The 18,339-nt window shown below is 43.7% G+C and overlaps 1 protein-coding gene across 8 annotated transcripts in view; it reads left to right on the top strand.

The window, feature by feature from the left end:
• Positions 1 to 15,486, top strand: part of KCNQ1 (potassium voltage-gated channel subfamily Q member 1) — a 329,348-nt gene extending 313,862 nt beyond the window's left edge. For all 8 annotated transcript variants that reach the window (XM_080998779.1, XM_080998781.1, XM_080998780.1 and 5 more), the window contains one exon: positions 9,915 to 15,486. In XM_080998779.1, the coding sequence (XP_080854905.1) occupies positions 9,915 to 10,112 (198 nt within the window). In that variant the 3' untranslated portion in view covers positions 10,113 to 15,486. The remainder of the gene's footprint in view (positions 1 to 9,914) is intronic.
• Positions 15,487 to 18,339: the final 2,853 nt, after the last annotated feature.

Here is an 18,339-nt window from a genome sequence, read left to right as displayed (position 1 = left end):
CGTTATTTTGAGGTTACAGCATGATCAGCGGGGCATGCTGCCACTGGGAGTAACCATGTTGTAGGCACCTCCCATATGATCTCCCCAGTCTATATAGATTTATTTTAGTGGCGTGGGATGCAGCCATTGACCAGCAGAATCCCCTTCCACAGCACAAAGGACCAGAACTGGAATATTAAGGATGAGCAACCAGGTCTCAGTAAATGAATTGTGTAATGCCATTTTCCACTGAGAAGACTACGCCCCTAAAAGTCACATTTTCACTAGCATTTCAAACACAATCTTGCACTGCTGCTTGTAAAAGGGGGGATCTGAAGGTGTAAGAAGCCTGTTGATATAAATAAACAAACAAATAAAGCCCGCAGAGTTAAACCTTCTTCGTTCCTCTTTAAAAGCAACACTGTTGCCTGAGCGTAGTGAGATGTGAAATATAACATATGCAGTGCTGAACTGAACCGACGTGATACATGGCATGTTTGCTTTAAAAAGACGGGAACAATCTCAAATCTGGTTTGAATTAAAAAATGTATGTGCGAGACACAGAGGGAAGGCGGGGTAGGGGGGAGCCATTGTCTTAGCCAGCATCTAATAAAATAACTGTTTTGAGAAGAGAGGGAATGTCTGCCTTGTAACAGCATAACTGTTAAATGCACCAGATGAAAAAAATGTATTTATAGCACTAGAGACCTGTGAGCGTTTTATCTCATTCTTTCAGTCCTTTTTTTAATAATAATAAAAAAAAATCTTGGCATCTCCAGGACATACTATGATGAACCAGAACCAGAACAGCTACTCAACGGTGAAATTATCAGCAGGCACAGGCAGGGGGTTATTAGTCATAGCCTTAGTATCACACTGGAATGAGAGCCAAGGGATTCAAGAAGCGTAGCAGTCCATTTTGGAAGGGGAACCAAGGTGTGTGTGTGTGTGTGTGTGTGTGTGTGCGCGCGCGCGCGCACACACACACACACACACACACACACGTGCTTACGGTGAGAGAGGCTTTTCAGAGGTTCTTTTATTCCTTGCTAGAGTCACTTTGCTTTTTTGTTAACCCTAAGTATTCCAGTGCACCAAGTTCATAACAAGAAACAAGAGTTGAAAAGATGTTGCTGCTGAATTGCAAAACCTCTCACGGCAATCAAAAATAAGCTGTTTTAAAAATCTGTAGTAAAAGTAGAAATACTTTAATTAGCAAGGAGAAAAGGAATAGGGAAGCATCCTCCACCTTGCTGCTTCTCTCAGGAAATTCACATCAGTTTGCTGGAGTAGGGTTGCTTCCAGGCAACCTGCTTACTGAACATTCATCCTGCTTTGTTCGCAGGGAGGTTAGATGATGTTGCATCAAAGCTAATGTTATATCCCACACTTTCTAGGGCTTTTTCCTGTCACTTTCCTGATTGCAAACAAACCTAATACAGTGGTACCTCAGGTTACATACGCTTCAGGTTACAGACTCCAGTAACCCAGAAATAGTGCTTCAGGTTAAGAACTTTGCTTCAGGATGAGAACAGAATCGTGCGGCGGCAGCAGGAGGCCCCATTAGCTAAGTGGTGCTTCAGGTTAAGAACAGTTTCAGGTTAAGAACAGACCTCTGGAACGAATTAAGTACTTAACCCGAGGTACCACTGTATTTTGGGGAAGCAGGTTTGTTGTGCAATGCCTCCCAATCAGCTATAATTGCGCAGCCTGAATTCACCAGTATCTGATTGAATCCCACCCAAGAATAGTGAGCGTCTGGAAGCACCCTATGTTTTTGTGCCCCAAATGTCATTCTTTCCTCAGTGGAAGGAGCTCTGACACAAGACATGTGGTCATAGGGAGCTACTTAAGGAAACAATATGATCCTGGTTACATGTAAGGGACTGCGGGTTCCCAAGCAGTGACTTGACCATCTTTAGGAAGATGTGGTCCAGCTTCTCTTTATGTATTTAGATGTGAATGGAGAACCTGGGACATCTTCTTTGATGTATGATGTTTCTTTGCCTTTCCTTAGGGCCACTTTATTTGTTTGTATGCATTGTTGTTTTTTAAGTGCGCATATGTATTAGGAAGTCATGCTCATACAGAAAGTTGCCCAAATTGTAATGTGTGTCAGACAAGCCTTAGAACCATCTTCCTATACCCTAACCAATGAATAAGGTGCATGGTAAATTATAAGTTACATTTTTCAAATATTTCGGCATTGGGGCCAATAGCATTGGAGCTCTTTACGCAATTGTGTCCTGGCTCTCCCAGTCAGAAGAGGAACTGGAACCCATGAGGCTTTTATTTTCAGACTAGAGTGGTACATAAGGCAGTCACAGGTTGCAAGAATCAGTGGTTACATGAGAGCTGAAAGGCATGGCTAATCACGAGCTAAGACATTGAACAAACAAACAACACACACCCTGCAACAGCCTTTGGAAGGATGGGGCAGGCACTGCAGTTAACATGGCAAGCAGCTGGAGTCCCATGACTAGACAAGCAAACGGGCAGCCCTTTGAGTGAGCTGGCTAGGTGAGGTCTGTGTGTGCTGGCATTTCCATGTCCTGGGTTATGGAGGGTGAGGTAGGGGGTTCAGATTTGCTCCCAGCTGCCTGCCCTGAGAGTGAGGTTCCTGTGTAACAGGGGAATATGCTGGAGGTAGCTCCTCATCTGGAAACACTAGGAGGGGCATGTCTGGAGAGGAAGTAACCAAAGGCACCCCTGAAAGTTTGCCTGAGCCTCCTTCAAAGGACAGATCTGTACCCCCTAACCTGCTGGGATCCTCTCCAAGGTATTCCACATTTAACTTCTCAAGCTCCTCACACTCCTTCTCAGGTTCGGACCATCCATTCCATAGGACTCATGAGTGGTGGCTTTGCTCATGATTACAATAAACCTTAGGGGCTGATTCAAGAGAGTTGATTTTTGAGACATGGCTGAATGGCAGTTGCTCGTCCTCTTGGGTTTCATAGTACAGGTGACTCTCAACTTATGCAGGGGTTATGTTCCAGGGATAGTGCATAAAGCCCAAATTGTGTATAGTCAAAACACATTGGGTGCAATGGAGGGTGGGATTGCCAAAGTTTTTTTCCCCTGACACCCACCCCCTAGTTGCCCCATTTTATTTACAGTCGTACCTCGGAAGTCGAACAGAATCCGTTCCGGAAGTCCGTTCGACTTCCGAAACATTCGAAAACCAAAGTGCAGCTTTTGATTGGCTGCAGGAAGCTCCTGCAGCCAATCAGAAGCTGTGGAAGCCACGTCGGACATTCGGCTTCCAAAAGAACGTTCAAAAACCGGAACACTCACTTCCGGTTTTCAATCATTTGGGAGCTAGAACGTTCGACTCCCAAGGCATTCGGGAGCCGAGATACAACTATTTATTTTTTAGGGCGCAAAGCTGCCCTAAATACACATGAGTTTTGAGTTACCTATATTCTTGGAAAAGACAGGCACGCTTTGGTAAGAAGGCACAATGCACAGTCCAAGCTACAGCCAGCCACCCACCCCACCAGGCACACAGGTGAGCAGGGGGCAACAGCAGCTGGGCTGTGAAGATCAGATGCAGTTCACAAGCTCATCAGACCTCTAAAGTGGGTTGAAATGGGTGCTTGCTTTCTATTGGTGCAGACGGCGGGTTAGTGGTGTAATGCCATAATGCCTTTATCCAAGTATGGATAGTAATCTGGAGGAGCAGATACATAACAGGTGTGTGAGAGAGAGAGTTCATGCATGTGTGCATTTTAGTGACATCTTGTATGAAATATTGACTGCTAAGAGCAGTATAAGAGGCACTTGTTCTAATGTTACTCTCATTGGCGTGCACTTAATTCATCTTCTAAGTATAAATGTTTCAGTTGAAAGCGCTAAAGAATAATCTCTTGCCTTTTTGCTGTCCTCCCCCCCCCCCTCCATTAAACTGGCTGCATCTAGAAACTGTGCTCACCCCCCAAACCATAGATGTTGGACAGCGTGTTAGCTTGAGTATTCCCATATGTTTTCAGTAATGTTTGATTTATCTACAACAAGATTCAGCCACTAGTTGTAATTATTTGAGGACTCTCTGAAATGGGAGATTAATTCTCTAAGTGCCATGTTACTTTGAGTACTTTGTACAGTGTTGTAATAACCACCAAGGTATGTCTCAAAGAGTTTCAGCAGAAAGCGAAGATAGTAAGATTTCAGAATACTTCCTTTACTTACTGCCTTTTATCTTCATCCGACTCCTTCCATAACTGTTCGAGCTGCTAACAGGATTTGCGGTCTCAAGAGTGAACATGGGTGGGGTGGGTGGGTGTCTACTTCCACATTTTTGGGTCCAAACAACTTTGTATGAATAGAGAGCTTACACCTACCTTGCATGCTTGTATGTGTGAATCCACAATCAGACACGTGTAAGCCAGCTGCATTCTCTCTGCAACATAGGGACCCAACAGTGACCTTGACTCCACTGGGAGTTGGGGAAATCAGATGAACGGCATATGCATATTTCCTTTGAGGCAAGCCATAGCAGGGAAGCCCGGGCACTCTCCATGCTCCCACTCAGACTATTGGCTTGTTTGTTATAATTAAAGGCTTTATTCCAGAATTCACTACAGCATACCGACATAGGTTGGGTTACAGGTTGCAAAGTCAGAAGGCACCGCAGAGCTCTAAAGTATAAGATAAGTTGTTTTCCCAACAACTGACACTCCTCTTGGGCTCTTCTTCTGAAGAGCAGGGTAGGAAGAGTCATTTGTGAAGTTGGCATCCCAAGCCTTGGAACAGACTCAACCAAGCAGATGGGCAGTCCTCTGAGTAGGAAGTGCCCAGTCTGTATAGGCTGGTACAGTTGCCTCTACGTACATCCCTGGAGATGGGAGCAGCAGGGACAATGGGGCCAGCTCACTGTCAGACTTATCCCTAAGCACCTCCCCTGAAGGGGTGGGGTGCTTCACTAACGGGAAAGTTCTGGAGCCACAGCAGCTGGCTGCGACACAGCACTTGGACTACCTGATGACACTGGGGCAGGTCGCTCTCCTGGCAACCCACTCAGCCCCTCCTCCACACCCGGATCACCACCTCCCAATCCACTGGGCCCCTCTCCAGGATCTAATGCTTCTGACTTGGCATCCTCCAGCAGTATCTGAGACAGCAAGCCAGATTATGGGGCCCAGGACAGACTGTGCAGTTGCAGGGGAGAACAGATGAGGCTCTCAGAAGGAACAGGTGACTGCTGGTACTGGTCTTCCACCACCACAGCTGCCATCTGAGATGGTTGCTTCATGTGCCCAATGGTAGGGCCTGACTATCCAACTCCCCTTCCGTCAAGACAGAAGTCCATTTTAAATGATAAGTAATGTGGTGCAGAACCTACTACCATTCAGCTGCAACTGAACATATGGCCCATTGGATTTGGAAAACAAAGGCTTCCTAATATGCTGACACTCATAGGTGTGCCTTATTTGCACTTTAGAAACTGCCAAATGTTCGCTGCAGGATTCATCTGTTATCTCAGGGCAAAATTTGATTTGATGAGTAAAGGAGTTGTATTGATTTGCTGCAGGGAAGCACTCTTTTCAGTGGAGTCATTTTGGTTCAAAATTCTATGAGACGTTACCGAGCAGCTAAAAGAAAATAATGAGCATTGCAGATCCAACTAATCTGATTGTGTAAAAGTTGCAGGCCCTTTTAATATGACACATGCAGCTGCCAAAAACTGCTTGCTTTTGCATTTTACACAAAAGAAGCAGATCAGTTTGAATTATTTTTATATTTTATTGGTATGGTTTGCTGTTTTCACTAAAAAGCTCAGAGCTGTCCAGAGGAGTTGATATTACAGCAGAGTCAGCACTTTTTTCTGCCTGCCTTGCTTTTATTACACCCCTGGCTTCGTAGCTAATTTTCTAATCAAGTAAATGTGTTTGAAAGCCTGACTCCTAGGGAAGTGTAAGGTATGCTAAATGTAAGGTACACTAAATATAGTTCAAACTTGTTTAAAGAATATGGCATCGCTTCACTTTCTGTAGGTTTTTTTCCGGCACAGCATATTAACGCTCTCCTGGGCTTCGTATGAAGCAAGCGCCTATGTGCTTTGTTCATTGTGTAGCATTGTGAGAAAACCAAATGAATAAGAGGTGCCCAAACCCAAGTCTGCAGGAGCCTGTTGTGGCAAAACTATAGAAAGTCCTGCAGCATCTTGCACACTTACCTGTGACTAAGCATCACTGAGCATAGTGGGACTTTCTTCCAAGTAAGCCTGCATACTATAAATCCTATCCCACAATATATTTGTTAATCTTCAAGGTGCCATGGGTTTTGGTATTATATATACAGTATCAGGAAGTCTGACTGCACATTACATATAGCCTTGTGAATCCTTTTTTTTATTAAAAAAAACCTAAGTAACTAAAAACAGCTTCTGATGCAGCGAGTTGCAGAAGAGGAATGATAATGACACTATTTCTTGTGCATTTTGATACTGCTTTCCACCCCCCCCTTTTTGGCTCCCAGGCCCCTAAATAGTGAACTGCATATTTAAATACAGTAAAAACAATGAAGCAGTGCTTTAAATCTTTCATTTATCGCTATATATGCACATCTATGCATGCACAAACAGCAAAATGGCAGTCGGGATAAAAATAGTCTCAATTATCAAAACAAGCTGGGGAGGGGGGAAATTCCCCACCAGCAAAAGGAGGAAACCAAAGGAGGTTAAATAGCATGTAGAAGGACTGCTGAACTCCATCCATTTTCCTGATCAGAATCCACCTATCAACTGTTTGGTGTCTTGCCAAGGAAATTATAGGTACCTGTATATATCCCATATTGCCAGGGCAGGGGTTGGGGAAGCAGCCTAGGGGATAATTTTGAGTTGAAGAATGTCTAGAAGGGAGAGTAAGGTAGGGAATATTTCCGTTTTTTATAAAAGAATAAGACAGAGAAAATGTACCCATTTGTGTATGTTATACACAGTTTGGCTCTTGGGGGCAGAGAATGACTAATTCATACATCCCTTGTTTTGTTTATTTGCAGTGCAATAGGCAGGCACTAACTTAAGCATATTATTATTGTTAATTGAATTTATATACCACCCAAACCCGCAGGTCTCAGTAGGCATGTGCAGAACCTATCTTTTTGAGTGGGTCCTGTCATCCTAAAGGTGGTGCTCCTACAATCCAGTTAGAAGGCTTTTGGGTGGGTGTTGGAAAGCAATTATGGGTGGGGTAGAGATTAAGGGACCCAGTGAAAGCTTGTTTGTCCTAGCTTAAAACTGCACTGCTTGCTTAGCAGGCACCATTCCACAGGACCTCCTGTGTACCCAAAAGCACCATCTACAGTTCATGGCTATTCTTATTTTTCCTGAAGTGCAAGTTGAATAGATTTCTCTTACAGTCATTTCAACTACGTTAACTGGCTTCCTTATTATAGGGCAAACAAAATAATTTCTGTTCCATGGGGCTAGTGTTTCTTACTGTACCATCTCACGGCTTAATCTGGGGTTAGGAGTTTGAGGACTGCAGCCTTGGTCTTGTATTGGGGGGGCAGGGAAACCCAGCTGCAGTGCATCCACCAGCACCTCGTATTTTTGTGGTCTCTGTATCTGCTTCCCAGCAAGTGTCCAAATCGTTTGACAAAAACAGTCTTCTCTTTCGGCCGAGAAATATTTGAGCCGTATTTGAAAGGATCCAGGTTTGTTGATGTTTTTCAGACTTATTATCTTTCGGTGTCCTGAACGATCCTTGGACAATAACCAGACGTGAATAGATTGATTTCTCTGAAGCTGGAGTTTTAGCAGCTTCAGCACCTTTCATGGGCTTTGCTAGGGAGGCGGGGAGAGGTGCTGCTTTCTAAACTAAGGCTAGATTAGGGGTAACTTCTGCATAGACATGGTGCAGCATGAAACCTGTAATTTAGGTTGCTAGTCAGTAGTAGTAATTGTTGTTGTTATCATTATCAGGTGGCCTGCTGTTTTTGAATTGAGCATGAACTGAACAGCCTGCAACATTGACTTCAGCAACATTCTCATTGGGGTCTCAGTCTCTCTGTTACACACACACACACACACCCCCAAGACACAATGGGACATTTAACCCCTTCCTTTCCCTTGAGCAGCAAACAGAGGCTCTGAGAGTTCTCTGCCTGTGCACTTTAGCTGCTACTGTAACATAGCCTGTTGCTGTCTACACATGAGTGAGAGAGTTGGAGATAAATGGGAGGATTCCACCAAAAGCAGCTGGTGCAGATCATGTTAGCGGAAAGTGTGCTTAAAAGCCTTTGGTCTGGCTTAAGTGGGAGAAAGCAGCAGAGGGGCATAATAAGTTGGTCCTTGGGGGCTATGCTTGAGCCCTTTTGCTACTAATTGCCAATACCTAATCTATGTAATTATTTCTGACATTTAAAAAACAAAAACTGTTGTACTTTGTCAAATCTGCAACAGTTTTTTAATGTCCAGGCATGCTCGCTCTCTCTCTCTCTCTCTCTCTCTCTCTCTCTCCCCACGCCCCCACCCCCAGTCCCTTTAGATTCCTATTATCGCTAGAATTAAACAGAAACTAAATCCGGGCATGAGAACATTAGGTGCCCTTGTCACACTATATTGTCCGCAGCACCCATTTTGAGATAAAAGGAATCCTTTCCTATGTGAGTGGGCAAGGAATTAGCAGGGCTTTTATTCTGCCCTCCCCTCTCTAAAGTGCCAGCCAGCACAGCTAAAAGTGAAATAGAGGGGTAGAATATCTCATGCCAAGTAAATCCTGGTACAGATTATTCTCCCATGCTCTCTTATCCTTTAAGAACAAAGGAAGGCAACAGGAGCTAAACGTACTCTCCATACTGCTATTCAGTTTGTGAGGTTCCACAAATCCCTTGTTGCTGGGATCATGAAAAATTCAGTCTTCCCAACAGACACTCCTTCGTCATTTCCCAATTAACAGCATTTGTTTTGATATTGTAGATCATAGCTGAAGAGGTCAGTCTCCTCCCTACCCACCCACCCACCCCTGCATGCCAACTTTTGTTCTGGCACTGCTACTATTTGTTCCAGGCCTGTAGCTCCACATTTTAAAATGAACCCCACTGAAGCAGAAGGCTGCAGCAGCGGCAGCAGCAAATCTAACAGATCTGCTGTCATGTATAGCTCTGCCCGCCGTACATCACATTCTAAGTTTCGTTAGTTGAAGTACTTTCTATTCACTGTAAGTTTAATAAATAACAGGTTTTGCACCCGTTTCATTCCAAGTCATATTTTCCCTCTTCTTACGTCACAGGCATGTGTCCTGAAGAAAAGAGGGTTTGCTGTGCAGCTTGCAGCCTTCTCTCACACTGCAGCAAAGAGCATGTCTGACTCTGAAATGGTGTGGGGTAGAGGGTTGTAACTTGGATGTCAACCTTCTCCCAGACTGTTGCCCGCATGTGCATTAGAAGAGTGCTTAGGTTGTTTGTTTATCAGGGCAATCTGGCACTTCAAACTTTTCAGTGGTGCTTTATTTCTTTGGAAGACACACACATACAATGAGCTTTGTCTGAACGCCTAGGCAGCCACATCTGTGTAGTGTGGTGTTCATATGATGTGTCCCACAGCACTGCCAAAACAGTCAATGGGATTACATAAACAAGCGGCTTTTGTTTGCTACTCCTCAGTTTTGAAACTCCCTTTCTGTTGGGAGTTTCCCCAAAGACCAACTGTGAGCGTTTTTCGAGAAGTGACAAACACATGCTAATTCAGATAGGGCTTTGATACTGAATTCTAAGCAGGGGTGTATTTTAGCAGATGGTTATATTAATATCATTTTTTGCATATATGTAAGTCTTATGAGGGTGGCCAGTCTTTCTACCCAGAGGACTAAAAAAGTCTCAGCTCAACCGTGACATACTTTTGTGCTAATTCTGATTTTTAAATCTCTGTCTTGAATCACAGCTTTTTTCACTCTCAGATTCTGAGTGGGCGTTTTGTTTGTCTTTTGTAGGTAGTTCAAATGGATCAGAAGCTGAACCTCATCACAGACCTGCTGCAGCACCTTGTTTCCATCCAGCAAGGAACCCAGGGCAGCAACAAATCATCTCACAGGCATGATGTTAACGCCGAGCTCTTCCTCTCCAGCAACACCCTACCTACCTATGAACAACTGACAGTTCCAAGGAGAATCCAGGATGACAACTCCTGATGTAACAAACAGCCCTTTTAATTGACACTGAATGTTGTGAATCTTGATGGGGGTTGGGGGAAAATTAAAGCTCATATAATCAGCCATACAAGAATTAAGCAGGTCTATTGAACTAACGTTACTAACCTCAGATGCATTCTTCCAAAGGCAATTCTCTGGACAACCACAAAACCTTAAAACTCCACCCTGTGTTGATTATCAATGTGGTACTTTCATAAGTCCTGTTTTTATTCCCTGTGTGAATAAACTCTCCTACTGTAATTTGTCGCTACACTGAAAGACCAAAAAAAAAAGCTAACACAGGCAAAATGTCAACCGCTTTATGTGCTTTCTTTATTAAGCACTGTTGCTGCTGTAAGCAAGTTTCTGAAGTCCTGCACAAACACCCTTGAAATAGTTTGAAAACTCCACAGCAGCTATGCTTGGTGGGTGGCACCCTATGGCTCTTCAATAATGATGATACTTGAACATAGATGGTCATCTGTGTATTCTGTTTATGACTCTGCTGATAGCAATATCGTTTTACTAGTTAGATTTTAAAGGAAAATAAAGTATGTGGGTTGTATCATATAAACATACTACTGTTGTTCTAAATAATGGCAAAAGCATGCATTGTGTGATTTCCCGCCCATTTTCATTTTTAGCCTGTTACATAAGATAATGACTATAATTTTTTTAACCAAAAAAACCCACCTTTTTCTTCAGGGATGAACTAGTGCTTTAAGCCTAGTACAGTAATGTATGTAAAGAAAAGCAATGTCTATTTTATTAAGATACAGTGATTTCATGGTGATGCAGAAATATTGCATAGGGGAAATTGTTGTTGTTGAATCATACTTTGCTGCCAAAGAATTTATATGTAATATTTATCATAACCATCTGAGTGTGTTTGTCCTCAATGAGCTTTTGGAATTTATTGCTTTTTATATTGATGTGGGTCTAGTCTTGTTTCTCAATGTACTGTAACTAAGCACAGGTCTAGAGTAACTGGATCTTGTCGATAAAGGGCTTGAAATGGCAAGTTGGGGAAAATACTTAAAGCAGCTTTGGACGTTATGGAAATGCTCTACCAGCTAAGTTTGCAATCACTTCTATGTTAGCTGGTATGCTCCTCCATAATGCCCAAAAGGAAGGACTGTTAGCTAATGCTAAGATGCACATACTCTTTAGCTGTAACAAAGAGGCACTGCTAGTTAGATATTGAAGTGCCTGGCAGTGCGCCTCTATAATGCCTGAAACTTCTGTATGCACCAGAGAACTGGGAGGAGCAGGAGCCACTCATCCTTCTGCAAGCCCTTCTTATTCGGGAAAAGAATATATGATCTGCATATGCAACAGATCAGTATCAGTATCACAGATACAATGTCTGTGCTGTCTCGCCTCATTGCAGACATAGTGCTTTTCAGGGGAGTTGGTTCACATGTGTGGTGAGTCATCAGGTGCTGAGCAATCAAAAAATGTATGTGCAAAACTCAACCAGCCCCCCAAGGGAACTAGAGAAAGAAAGTGGGTTTGATGCAATTTGAAGACCGCCCCCCCAAGTATGTGAACTGACAGTGAATTCTACAAATTCATAGAAAATTTCTACAGCTACTTCTGCTTTAATGAGCACAATTGTAGGTTTGTACATTCTGCAGCAAGGAATGAAAAATTTCCCTGGCATAGAATTTCAATTCTATTTCTGCGGCCCTGAGTAAGGTACTTAAATATATGGTACAATATCAGGGTGATCAAGCCAAGCAAGCTGCAGCTGAGACCACAGGGATTCTGGGATATTCCTGATAATCTAGATAGAAAATGGAAGGCAAGCCCTGCTACTCATTCCACATAGTTGTGGTATTTTTTAGGGGAAGGACTGAGTATGAAAGAGCTCTCCTCCAACCTTGGCTATGATTCTGCTATGCTTTTGTGAGCATAGCATGCATGCCCACATGTCAAGAAAAAGATTGTGTACGATCAGCCAGAAAATAATGCAAGGGAAAGTTACTTGTCCTGGTCCACTGACCGTTTCTTAGTCTTCTGTTAATGACCTCCTGGGCCACTATCAGATTACGTGAATGACCAACACTTAGAGGACCTCTTTTGTATGGAGACCTGAGGGTGCTAAGTTTCTGTCTTTGACACCCAAAGGTGACAGGCATATCAACTAAAGTGAGGGACAGACCGCACACATGCCAGTGGTCTCAAAATCAAGCAGCGCGAAGGCTGTGGCATAACACCTGTCCTCACTAAACAGCATTCTTTCCATGGGTGCGGTAATGAAATGAATGAACACTTTGTTCTCTGAGAGCTGCCTTGCACATCATATTTTAACAGATACACATTGGAGCTGGAGTTTGTGTCCACCAAAAACAGTGCTTGAATGACTCCAGTATCTATAGGGCAACCTGTGGCCCTCCAGATGTTGCTTGATTAGAACGGCTACCGCAGGGGTCGGCAACCTAAGGCCCATGGGCCAGAAGCGGCCCATGGAGGCCATTTAACCAGCCCACAAGCCACCCCCAAACTGAGCCGCCCACTTGGCGAGTCCCTGTGCGCTGCAGTAAACCGGCACAGTGCGGCGTGGGACTCTCTTCTGCGGCTCCAGAAATCATTTCTGCGCATGCCCGGACACTGGAAATCACGCTTTTCAGCGCCTGCGCATGCGCAGAAGTGATTTCCGGTGCCGCGGACATGCCAGACGTGATTTCTGGCGTCATGCTGCGCCGGCCCGGCCCGTGGAGGATCTCCGCGGGAGTGATCCAACCCATGCCCGGTCAGCCTTGCCAACCCCTGGGCTACTGTCTCTGACCGTTGGCATGCTGGCTGGCACGGATAAGTCCAGCAACATCTGGAAGACCACAGGTAGCCTACCTCTTTATGTTAAAAGTTACTGCTGCTTCAAATGTCACAGGTTTTCTTATATATGCAGCAGCACTGTAGTCTATCAAGGAAATTCTATACCCAGCTATCCTACACAGCATCTAAGTGAATCCCTTGCACATGTTGTAGCAGCAAAACTCTAGTATAACATACTGATACCTTCTGAGTCATGCAAATGCTGCACTCCTAATAGAAATTATATGATATCTTAAAAATCTGAACTGAATCCCATTGCCCACTTTCGATTAATTTTAATGGGTGTTAGCTTAGACTTGAAAAACTAGCACTTTCTGTGAATTCACTTTGATGCTTCTGAAGTGACATTCTCCCTCTTTCTACACCTGCAGTAATTCTATAAGGAATTCAATTCTATAGTTTTGTATCTTCTATCTATGCCTACAATATTTCTTTTGGCAATCTAAACTGACTGCATAATATAGACTGTTTTTGACAAGAATGCACTGCTAAAATCCTAACTGGAAAACTTTTGTTGGTAGTCTAGGATTCATAAGGGATTGTTCTGGCAGGCATACCTTTTTGCACACGATAATTTTCTTCTTTCTTCTGTGGTGATTTGTAGGAAGCAAGTAAATGTAACACCCTCACCAGTTCTGTTTCAAAAACAGCAAACGTATCCTAAAATCAGGGAAATGGGTGCTTAAAATCATGGTAGTTGTTTTTTTAAAAAGAAAACATTTTTCAACATATTGGTACGGTGGTGGTTTCAGATATTTGTAAAAGAAGAAAATTGTAAAATAAAGTTTATCCAAGTAAGTAGCTGCATTAGATCTTTAACTCTTCCATTTCATATATTTTAATAGAATTGGATGCTGGAAATTCTGGGGCAAGAACAGGACATGATAGCTGCATAATACAGTTACACAGGGCTGGCTCTACCATTGGCAGAGTAGGATTGCCTCAGGCAGCAGATGCTAGGGGGCAGTGGCTGCAACCCCTGGCTGTTCCTCCTGAGCCCTCTGACTGGATCCTTCTACTGGAGGACAGAGCGTGCATGATACACAGCCTACCCTGCACGCCTAAAATATCCTCCTTCCCTCAAGTGCGATGGAGGATGTTGTCCTCCCTATAGGCATCTGGTTGGCCACTGTACACACATAGCTTGGATATGTACACAATACATAAGTTTGGTAACACTATGCACATAGTCAGAATGGCCACTGTGAGAACGGAATGCTAGACTAGCTGGGCAATTGGCTATGATCCAGAAAGCTTTTCTTATGCACTTAGTTCTTATGTTCTGTCCCCAGTTTTGAAGGAAAATTCAAGTGCCTGTCCATTTGAGTTTTGTACATAAAATGGGGTGGGGTGCAACTTTCCTTGGCCTTGGGGTAGGGAGAGATGTCGATGGTCACTCCTGCTGTTCTATTTGGCTATGCTCTGGTATGATTGCTAAGCACCACCTTCATGGTCAGAGGTAGCAGTTCTTCTGAAAACGAGGTGCTGGAAACTGCAGAAGAGGAGAGTGCTTATGTGCTCAGGTTCTGCTTGTAGGTTTTCTGCTGATAACAGGATTCTGGACTAGATGTGCTGCTGGTGTGATCCAGCAGGCTCTTCTTGCATTCTTAGGCTCCTCTTTATTGGTGGTGAGGAATCAAATGGTACATAGCAGTCAATTTAAAAAAAACAGAACAAGGAAAATACAAATCTCCAAGCTCCACATTCATGAATTAACATGGGGCACAATCCACCCAGAAGTCCTACGATGTGCATGCCCCATTGAAATTAATGAGAGCAATGCAATAGAAGGGCATAACGTGGAACCCCACTAGCAAGCCAGCAGGCCGTCTAATTCAGCATCTTTTAGGTCTATCAGTGGCTTTATTAGCTTTATTTTCCATAATTTTATCTATTCCCCATGCACACTGGTAACCATTGCCACTGCTTGCGGCTCAAAAAAACCTTCCATATCCATAGGAATTTGAAGTCACAACTCTGGGTTCCAAAGACAGCCACAAAGCTACAGGCCATATCAAGAAGCCACCCACCCCATTACTGTGTTCTTGTGTATGTTAGTTTCATCACAGTGGGTGTTGCACTGAACAACTTCCTGCTGGATTGTGCCCCATGCATCAAAGATGTCTGCCTTGCATTCTGCCACCTTTAACAGCACCCAGATCCACTGCCTGAGGTAGCCCACTTCCTTCTGCCTCATAATTATGCCATCTGCATCCAAAACGTCTGTTTCATAGCTTGAACTTTCTAGGGTGTTGTTTTAAACATTTCATTCTTTTCCTCTGGACAGCAAAGCACATTCTTCTATATCTCATTAAATGGAATGTAGAATATATTTAAAATCACTCTTCCTTTTGTACAGCAGATGCATTTTAAAGGGTGTAGAAACTTTTTGGAATATATAAGTGGGGGTTATTCTGGGGCATTATGTTTTATAAGAAATCAAGAGAGAACTGTTACGATTTTCAATCTGTTTTTAAATAATGTTCACTGTTGTAATTTGAGGCTGTTAATTTCCTAATAAAACACAGGACAGGAATTGTATGCTGTTTCATTTGGTCTGGACTTCACTGGTTTGATATCTCACCAGGTTTGCAGACCAGGAACTTATCTTGGTGGGGGGAGAAATAAGATCATTTTCACCTTGTGTACAAAGATCTGCTCTTTATTACACAGTGTTAAGTGAAAGAGCAAATCTCTGTTCAGAATCTCTGCTAATATTCTGGGAGTGTTGCCTCCAAACTGACAGTTCTGTGAGTTGCAATCCATACCACAATCCACATGCCTAGAGTGGGAGATCCAAATCAGTACTGCTACTTGTGCCTTAACTGCTCAGATGCAGCCTGCTTGCGAAATAGGCTGGCTTTCACTTGACCTTCTGGACAATGGCAGAACCAAGGGGGTTTTTTTGCATCTGTGTTGGACAGGGATCTGCATATGCAGGAGGGTCCTGCTATTGGGATTGAAAGGACAGAAAATTGTTGGACATTTAATCCATTTTTGCTGTGTTTCTACTGCAGGGGTAAGGCTTCTATGGGCTGTTCTGCCTCAAGTGCCCAAATAAGCCAAGAAGGGGAAGAAGGGATTTGCTGCTCTCGGTAGCTTCAAACCTAATTGTGATCCAAGAGGCATTTTCAGTGGCAGGGGAGCCACAACTGGTGTGGGAAGACTCAAGCCTTCCCTCTTCAGCTATGACCCTATTAAATCACTGCTCCCCTTACAACTAGACTTGAAAAAAGTATTCTGCAGTAGCCAAAGCCAGGCTTCTTTCAAGCCTAGTTTTCAGTGCTGAGGGGGAGTCACAGCTGGGGAGGAAACAGTCGACCATGCCTAGTGATGAACCCTCCCCACCGCCACCCTGAATCCCCTTGTCACAATTAGCTGTGAAAAGGGCCTTCTATTGGCTACAATGGATGGCTTTTTTCAAGGTTAATTGCAGTAGTAATAGCAATAATTTATTATTTATACCGCACCCATCTGGCTGGGTTCCCCCAGCCACTCTGGGCGGCTCCCAGCAGAATATTAAAAACACGATAAAAGATCAAACATTAAAAACTTCCCTAAACAGGGCTGCCTTCACATGTCTTCTAAAAGTCAGATAGTTGCTTATTTCCTTGACATCTGATGGGAGGGCGTTCTACAGGGTGGGTGCCTCTACTGAGAAGGCCGTCTGCCTGGTTCCCTGTAGCCTGACTTCTCTCAGTGAGGGAACCGCCAGAAGGCTCTTGGTGCTGGACCTCAGTGTCCTGGCAGAACAATGGGGGTGGAGACGCTCCTTCAGGTATACTGGGCCGAGGCCATTTAGGGCTTTAAAGGTCAGCACCAACACTTTGAATTGTGCTTGGAAACGTACTGGGAGCCAATGTAGGTTTTTCAAGACAGGAATTATTTGGTCTCGGCGGCCGCTCCCAGTCACCAGTCTAGCTACTGCAGTAAGGGGAGGAGGGTCTGCTTATGGGCACTAGATAACACTATGGCAGGCACAGCCACTGATGCCAGGTTGGTGACCCCTCCTGTAACATCTTTAGTTTCAGTGTAGTGAAAGAATATTTCCTTTGACATTAGTTCAGCTGCTGAGTGTTGTGGAATGTTTATGAACATTCCAACTGCAACAAGGTTATTTAAAACTTGTTAACACAAAAAGCCGAGAGAGAGAGAGAGAGATGGAGCTCTCACACTGGTGCCAAGGGGGTTCAACAAAGAAGGGAGCAGGCCAAATGCTAAACTGAATAGTGTATGTGCAGGGGGGGTGGAGTGGTGGGTTATTTAAGAAAGCAAAGGTAAAATGGAAACAGAAAAATTATTATGCACAAACACACACTCACAGGTTTTCTAATTGTTCTCCTGTTGCATCTGTATATTCTCATCAGGTTGGAAGCTAGAGCCTAAGAGAAAGATTGCGAGATTTCATATTGAGGATTTTGCTCTCTTCTGTATTATGAGCATGGAAAAAATGGATAAGTAAAGCCAGCCCTGAAATCTTCTTGGAGAGTTAGTGCGTTTTCCCCCCCTATCAGTGTTAGTATTGCTCTGGCAAAATGCCCAAGGATTTAGCCTGAGTTAATCCAACCTTGGCTTTCCATAGCAGGCACCCACAGAACAAAGAAAATAAAGCTTCCACAGTCCCGTTGGTCGGGTTTCTGCTAAATCACTCAGCCAGGTGCAGCAGAAGTCAGAGGCACAAACTTGCACGGGCTTTATAGAGAAGCAAATGTTTCAGAAGCCAGCAGCATCTTTTCGGGTTGCCATAATTCATTCTATGGAAGAACATAAGGAGTGCTTTTTCATTTCAATTTGTTTTGAAAGCTGTTGTCCTGAACATTTTCCTTCTTCCATAACCAGTCATCTGGCTGACAGGTAATAGCTCTAAACGGCCGTACTGCCAGTTTATAACCTTGGTTTAAGCTTCTCAGTACAGAATATATTACCAACAATGTTTAAAATCTTCTTGCTTCTTTCCTAGATAATGAAGTTCTATATTTTATTTGTGTTTGCAAATAGCTGAGTAGCCCACCTCTGCTTAAATGTCTTGGATTTATATTTGTGTTTCCCCCAGTCTTAATTATCCTGTTCCAGAACTGAATGTGTATGCGATGGCACATCCATGGAGCTTATAGAAATATACAGTGTCTCCTTACATCCCGCCCCCAAGGAGTAGACAGAAAGCTCTTGCATTTGGTGGAGATTTATTAGATTCAGGCTACAATTTGGTACCTACTTGCTTGGGAGTAAGTCCCTCTGAACTCATTGTGCCGACAGAGGAGCTTGTAGTGACTTTTATTCTCTCCGGCGTTTTTTACTCCCAGACTGCTGAGCTAAGCCAAGGTTTGGCTAAGCATGTCATCTGAGCCCATACTCATGGTTATTCCTTCTCCTCACTCAGCATGAACTG

This window comes from Podarcis pityusensis (genome assembly GCF_964106645.2).
Source record: "Podarcis pityusensis genome assembly, chromosome: 1".
NCBI classification, from domain to species: domain Eukaryota; kingdom Metazoa; phylum Chordata; class Lepidosauria; order Squamata; family Lacertidae; genus Podarcis; species Podarcis pityusensis.
Note: the sequence above shows the minus strand (reverse complement) of the source record. Positions and strands in the feature narration are given on the sequence as shown.